This window comes from Saccostrea cucullata, unplaced genomic scaffold (genome assembly GCF_032062105.1).
Source record: "Saccostrea cucullata isolate Sc308-1 unplaced genomic scaffold, CSIRO_AGI_Scuc_v1 ctg8341, whole genome shotgun sequence".
In the NCBI taxonomy this organism is placed as follows: Eukaryota; Metazoa; Mollusca; class Bivalvia; order Ostreida; family Ostreidae; genus Saccostrea; species Saccostrea cuccullata.
Window position 1 is genome coordinate 17,786 of NW_026926771.1, and position 7,988 is coordinate 25,773.

At 33.2% G+C, this 7,988-nt stretch overlaps 1 protein-coding gene across 1 annotated transcript; it reads right to left on the reverse strand.

The window, feature by feature from the left end:
* Positions 1 to 4,803: 4,803 nt before the first annotated feature.
* Positions 4,804 to 6,280, reverse strand: LOC134272619 (uncharacterized). The gene is made up of 3 exons (XM_062754834.1): positions 6,226 to 6,280; positions 5,403 to 5,494; positions 4,804 to 5,257 (listed from the first exon to the last, which is right to left on the reverse strand). The coding sequence occupies exons 1-3, from the start codon at positions 6,232 to 6,234 to the stop codon at positions 4,939 to 4,941; spliced, it is 420 nt and encodes a 139-aa protein (XP_062610818.1). The 5' UTR covers positions 6,235 to 6,280; the 3' UTR covers positions 4,804 to 4,938.
* Between the last annotated feature and the right edge of the window lie 1,708 nt (positions 6,281 to 7,988).

Below are 7,988 nucleotides of genomic sequence, written 5' to 3' on the forward strand. Positions count from 1 at the left end.
CCCCCCCCCCCTCCAACAGAATAACAACTCTTTAGTACATGTATGCAGTGTAGAGGTGAATCTTCTGTAAGTTAAATAAAAGAAATCATAAATCAAAAGAAATAAATCAAGGATTACATTTACACAAGGTTTTCAAAATACAAAGTAAGGTCGTATTTGAAACCCACAAATGTATTGCTCAAAAGGTTTAATACTCCTCATGCAGATATTGACTGATTTAGTCAGGCAAGCTTTTTAAAAAGCTGTTACTTGTAGATATTATATAACAGGTGTAGTGTAGCTTTCAACTTAGATCCAAGGGCAGATCACTCCTCTTGCAGACACCCCCCCCCTCCCTTAACAGAATAACAACTCTTTAGCGTGTTTAGTATGCTGTGTAAAGATGCTTCCTCTCTAAGTTAAATAAAATCAAGGATTTTTTTTACACAAGGTTTTCAAAATATAAAGTCAGAACATATTTTAAACCCACAATAGTATTGCTCAAAAGGTTTAACACCCCACATGCAGATATTGATTAATTTAGTCAGGCAAGGTTTTTAAAAAGCTGTTACTAGTATTTTCCTACATTTTTTAAAAAAAGGAAGTAGATAGATATGTTTGTGAGAAAATATTCCATTTGATTTTGTACAGAATGAATGAATCCCTCTCCGACACTCAACGGACATTACAGCAGCATCTGCAAGATTTTGTAAACAAGAATAGACAGAACTTCGAAAAACAAACAAAAGATCTGATAGAGAGAAAACCTCGGTTTTTGTCCTTCTTTGAAATATACCAGGAGGAGATCATTGATTATGAGAGATTGTGTGAAACGATGATGGAGGAAATAACAGAGGCCGGTGAGCGACGATTGGATTATCTGGAAGACGTGGAAGAAAGGACTGCCTGCAGAAACTACATGGAAGAAATGAACGATAAACTGGACAATATGAAACATTTTCGTTTGAACTTTCTTCAAAATCAATTGCGCTTGTGTAGGAATACACTGTGTAATATCGAAATGAGAATTGAGCAGAATAGAAGCATTTTATCTGATCCAGGCAGTCTGGATGTAGCAATGATTGATGAGATCTCTAATCTTGTCAATGTGGAATTTTTAAAGAAAGTTGATCGTCAACTCTTTGTCTGGATGTCTAGGACCTCGTCTTATTCTGCTGATTTCAACGCTAGTTTTCCTGAAAAGTTTGGAGATCTGAAAAGTCAGAAATATGGCCAATTTCCAGAGAAATTACGCAGTAAACTTCCAAATGAAGAGTCGCCAATACTCTCCAAAGCTGTCAGCTCCACAATGATTGTAATTTGGAATTTAATTCCGTACATATTAGTCACTCTTTTACTAATGTTTGTTTATTGTGCTTCCAAGTATGTTTTTGGTGTTGAAGCTGACAATGTTTTTATTTAAATCAAGGGACATTTATGCTTTTTACTGTTCAATTATTTTTTAAACTTGGGCCATCAGTTTATATTGAACTTTATGGCGTCTCCATAAGAGTCAGGAACATACAATGAAGCGCATTAAAGTGGTAAAATTTTCCGTTCAAATGGAACGTTTTGAGCTATCTTTTAGAACGTTTATTGTCATCTTTTGACACGCCCTTTTCTTTAGAAATGGATAAAACGGTCAAGTTGTTTCTTCAAATACCTGTAGAACAGAGTTTCCATAAATATAATAGCCAATCAAATTGTGGATCTAAATAAACACCGAGTAAACACGTGTTTGACCGAAACATGTGTTGTGGTAACTTCAATAGACATGATAGGTTTAAAAATATGTACATATTCGTTGCAAATTGTGTTTTACAGAAGCGCGGAGTCTCTAACTCCCTCTTCTAATTTTTTTTAAAGCTCCATTTCAGTGTAACTCATGTTGCTTGTCGCGAAAAATTGGGTGTCCTAAAACATTACGACAAATATTTCTTTCACGTTTCTAAAAATATGGGCGTGTCATTATGTTATAATTGACGTTCAAAACATGACTCAAAACTTTTCATCCAAACTGAAAATTTAACCACTTCAATACGCTTCATTGTATATCATTTAAAAACAACATATTAGAACTTCATTATAATATTTATTGATTAATTATATCATCAAAAGACACGTAATCAGTTTTGAGAATGGTGATAAGCCGAAAATTGTCCAATGCGTCAGATGATAGACAGTGCTGAGGCGCGTTTTAAATTAACTACATGTAGTATAATACTGACAATGTGGTCAGTTTGAGGCATATAATTTTTTTTTTTACATTACATAAAATCTCTATAACGAATAGGATATTGCAAAAAAGTACCCAGATAACTATTAAATTTCCTTCCAAGAGACATTTTTTTCGATTGATGTCCAAATTATTTCAACTTAGATCTATGGATCTCCTAGAAAAAAATTAGACTGGTGAATGCGAAATATGAAAGATATAAATTTATGTCTAATCGAAATTAAACTGCTTCTGTTGCCTATTTTTAGCTCACCTGAGCCGAAGGCTCAAGTGAACTTTTCTGATCACTTTTTGTCCGTCCGTCCGTCTGTCTGTCCGTGTTTACGAGAGTGCATTTATTGGGTATTTTTCATGCCAAGATTGTACTTATTGGGTACTTTTTGCTTATTGGGTATACCCAATAAGAAGTGTCGCTGAATATGCTTAAAACACACTAATTGGGTATTTGCAGGTTAGTACCCAACAAAACTTGGACACGACGATTTGTCCAAAAAAGTGTCCCAAAAAGTTGGTTTCACGGACGCACCGTGTTTTGTTGTTTCAGTTTTACATTCGGAACTCTAAATTCTCGAGAGTTCCGAAAATTAACTTCCGTTGATCCTGATCATAACAACGTTTGTTTTCATGGAAAAAAATATGGCGGCTAAGAAACACTTAATGTCAACAAGATTTTCTGATTGGCAAGAGAAAAGGTAAGTTTATTCGATTAATATTTATTCATTGCTGGGTTCTTGTTTAAGGAAAATAGATTTCAATGTAATTTTGAAAACAATTGTTTGAGTAAAATGTAGAAGGAGTTCAGGGAAGACGGGGCTTGTAGCATAAAAACCGTCATTTTTCGACCCCCATTTGATCCCCTGGGGCAAAATCAAAATTCCGAAACCTTACTGCACATCTACATGACACCCCCAACCATCTCCCAAAAGATGATTAAGCTACTGTAAAAAATGTAGGAGGAGTTCAGGGAAGAAAAGTGTGACAGACGGACGGACATGAGTAACAACAATATACCCGAACTTTCTTTAGAAAGTGCGGGTATGTATTGGATATATGCCGAATACAGTTCTGTATTAAAAAATATCAGACAGTTTGAGGCCCGTTAGGGCCGAAAACTGTCTGATATTTTTTAATACAGAATTGTATGAGGCATATATCGTACTTAAAACATTGCTTTTGAGTTACCTGAGACAGTCCGATATTAGAACAAAAGATAAAGGTGTTAATGACCACTGAAGCAGCAGGCTTAAATGAAAAGTACTCAGTATTTAGGGATTTGGCTACATTGAAGAAAGTATTTGAAAGAATTTGAAAAGGAGAGTGGGGACAATTTTTTTTTTCATATAAAACATACACGGAGATTAAATCAGTGCAACGAATTATCATACAATCTAGTAATTGATGACTTTGGAATGAAGGGAAATTGACGATATGAAGAATATTTACAGAAAATTATGCAGATGCTAAAGGTACACTAGTCTATTAATGGGAACGTTAAGCAAAATTGAAAGGTGACATGTTATTCAGAACATTATTTTGAACATTTTTATTATGCGCCCGGATCGAAAGATCCGAGGGGTATATTGTTTTTGTCCTGTCTGTCTGTTTATCTGTTTGTCTGCAAACTTTAATCTTCGTCATAACTTTTGAACCATGAATGATAGAGGCTATATAATTGATATGCATATTACACTATATTAAGCTCTTTCAAATGAAACCAAGGCCATTGACCTTGTGACCTTAACTGTGGCATATATGGTAAAAATAGTTTTTTCTGCAAACTTTAACCTTCGACATAACTTTTGAACCATGAAAACAGAAACTTCATATTTGGTATGCATACACCACTTATTAAGCTCTTTTAAATGACACACTGATCAATGACCTTGTGACCTTAATTGTGACCTATACACTAAATATAGCTTTTTTGTTGGCAAACTTTAACCTTTGCCATAACTTTTGAACGAAGAAAGATACAGACTTACTATTTGACATGCATACTCCACTAATTAAGCCTTTTCACCTGACACCAAAGTCAATGACCTTGTGACCTTGACTATGTCCTATATGATAAAAATAGCTTTTTAAAAACTTCACCATAACTTTTGAACCATGAGAGATAGAGACTTCATATTTGGTATGCAGACTTCTTTCAAATGACACCAACATCAATAACCTTGTGACCTTGAATTGACCTAAATACTAAAAATATCTTTTTTAACTTTTTTGCCGCCGGGCGCATGGTGATTCACAAACACATCTTGTTTGTTCAATATTACTTATCGATATATTTTCCTTTTCCAAATATAAAGCGTCGAAGATTTAGTTTTCTGGCCCTTTTGGTCCCTATTTATTTAACATGACGTAAAAATCAGATGATATAGCTGTAAATTATTAAAATAAAGATTTTTGCGAAAGTAAAAATTTATTCTAAAATATTGATTGTTTAAGAGTTATTGATTTAATATTTTTGGCCCCTTTCAGTCTCTAAAATGATAGGTCAACACTGTTTTCTTTATATCATGTAAAAGGTCTTGTCATTCTGCACAAATATTGTCCATGTTTTAACAAAATAATTATTCTTCAAAAGATATGATACAACTTTTTTTCGGAATATTTTTTTCTTTAGAATCTGGGGTTATACTTTCATAAAGTTTCGTTAAAACTCGATGATTGAAGTTTTTATATATATCAAACTTTCTTAATAACTACCAGTATGCCAATTGTTAATTGTATTCTTCGGTGATACTGTATTCAGGAGAAAACTCTATGAATTCAGTATTGGTTATGTCTAAGGGGCAGGTATAAGTCGTCAATATTCCGCCTTGGACTCTAACCAACACAGTTCTACTATCTTTGATGTCCAATGATAGCGTAAACTCGTCCGAAAATACTGCCGGATTTGCACCAATGAAAAATTCTTTTTGCCATGAACCATCTACGAAAGAGTTCGAAACTATTTGATATGATGGAAACCTTGGATTAAAATGCAGAATGATATCCTTCCCTTCGCCCATCTCTTGTCTGAAATTTACGGCCATTCCGCTAAAAAATAAATTGGTAAAACAGATTATAACGAACTTGAGAGAGAGAGAGAGAGAGAGAGAGAGAGAGAGAGAGAGAGAGAGAGAGAGAGAGAGAGAGAGAAAGAAAGAGAGAGAGAGAGAGAGAGAGAGAGAGAGAAACTTACCCCGGTTTTTCATTTCCTTTTTTGTTATATTTCACTCTAAAGGTTATCTTCTGACCAACCTCTATTTCATTTCCAATATGTTTTAGACGGATCTATTTAATGATAAATGTAATTCATATAAATCCTATCAAGTTTTAAGTACGGAGCAAAAAATTCAAATAATTGATTTCTCAAATTACTTTAAGACAACATCTATTTAATTAGTGATTTAAGATAATTAACTTTATTCCCTCGTCAGGTGATTTGATACGTATATGAACTGATTTAATGATAACAACACTTAATCCAATGAACTAATCAAATCAATTTTGCTCCTATCATTTCAAATAATCAATTGAAGAATTCAACATTGAAGAAATGATCGTAAATCGCAATTTATAGTTCTATAAACAATTATTTACCTTTATTACAATTAAAAATATATCTTCTTACAGAAAAAAATGTTAATTAGATTAAAGTTTCTTTTATAAAAGGAATCTTTGAAAAAAAGAAAGTTTTTTGCAGAAAAACTGTTGTACTCTTCAATCAACTGAATAGTAACAGCACTAGATTTTTTAAAGCCCCGAACTTGCACATAAAGTTTTACAACATTTCGATCCAAACGCGAATCGAATTACCCAGAAACAAGGACAAAATTATAACAAAAAAATTTCTAAATAATTTATTGTACGTACAAAAAGTAGATTTATAAATATACTGGATCCGGAACTCAACGTGTAACACTGTAGCTCCTGAGATATAAAATAGATCTTCAACTTATGAGATTATATGCTTGTAATCGTTACTATCATGTTTTGCAAACAAAAACCCCGAAGATACTAACATATCCCATTTTTGTATTTTCATTTTCTTCTTTTATCTTCTTTGAAAGTTATGATGCCTAAAATTCAAAATATATAATATATTTAAAACGTGAAACATATGGAGATAATTAACAGTATCAAGAGTATTCAAGATCAAAAGTTTATAAAACAATACACAATAGGAGCATAGCAAACATGAACTTCCAAAACATCAGAGGTCGGATCAGATGCCATGGAGGAGTGAGCATCTCCTGTCGACCGGTCACACCCACCGTGCCTCAATTATAAATTGTATAAATTTTGCTGACAAGGTCATTGTATCGACCGCAGAACTTGATGATGACTTTTAAAAGACGACTGATATTCTTATTTTATCAACGTGTTTGTCAATAATTTACCTCGTTTTAGAAATTTATCATACGTAGAGCATGCTCTTGCGTAACGAATCAACTGATCATGAGATATATAAACTCCGTGATGAAGTTATATTGCTTCATAAGTAAGGAAAGTTGACGATAGAAAAGTTTGAGTCATCACGTAAAATCACTTTGAAATTGAGTGATACAAAGTTAGGTAAATAATAAACATTGTTTTGAACTTAATAAGGTCGATTACAAGCTCTTTTCTTTATTAATCATTTTCGAGTTACATGTACTAACGTGTATTTATTTCATTTATTATTTTCCGTCTTATTATGGAATAAAGATAGGGTCACACAGTTCACTATCGCATCAAGAATATACTAAAAGATCGAAGGCGCGATAAAGTGATGGCGCCAAAACGATGAATGGAGGGTGTGATAACAAAAGGGCTATGGTGCAATAGCGCGATGACGATGATACGATATTTACATACCACTGTGCTTCCTCATTGCACCATCGTATCATCGCTCTCATTGCATCATCTCTTCTGACGTCATAAGGCCATTGTACCATCGTTATCGCATTGTTGCACCACCGCATCATCGCTTTCGCGCTATCACACCATCGCTTCGTCAATAGTCTGTCGACTGATTGTTATTTCAATAGTCTCAATTCGCTGAATTAAATAATGTCTCAATTCGCCGCGTTTTAAGTAATATAACATTTCTAATAAATTTTATTTTCTGCCACTCATATGAACCATTGTTGGTTGTTGATTAAAATGCAACAATTGTTTGTTGTAGTTTGAATGATTGTCTTAGGAGAAAATCACATTTTATAGCAGAAATCGATATTTACGTTACTGTCGCCGATCATCGTGTAGTTTTTATTTTAAACCAAAAAGAAGTTTTAAATCATTTACATATCTTTTTCTTAGTAAGATTGTCCTACATTTGAGTTATATTTTCTGAATATCACACCCTTCACACATATGCGAGTCACAATTTTTTAAAAGTTTTAATATATTTATCATATTTTGATGTCACCGCAGAATTATTACTTTTCTATTTGGAAATTCAAAAGGACTGGAAGGATTGATAAACTGACTCAATAGGACTAAGTTGTAACTTTTTAACATCATGAACACCTCTTCTATTGCATGGAATGGTAAAAAGGACACTCTTTATCTGTATTTATGAACAATAGCCCCCCTTTTCTTATAAGTCCAATGGTTAAAAAATTCAACGATATTTACGTGTTAGTATTTATTCACAAATTAAGTAAGAGAACTACACTGTTCCCTATGGGTCAAATTGCCTTACACTCAAGCACTAGAATATGCCTTTAATTAACAGTGGAATAATTGAACAATGGCATTAAAAGTTACGATAAATCTCAGAAAGATATTTACGTTACCGATA

Excerpts from the sequence above, each read along its gene's own strand:
- LOC134272619 (XM_062754834.1), bottom strand. Across the intron at positions 5,258-5,402 it reads AAAGGAAATGAAAAACCGGG|CGGAATGGCCGTAAATTTCA; the intron begins GTAAGTTTCTCT and ends TTTATTTTTTAG.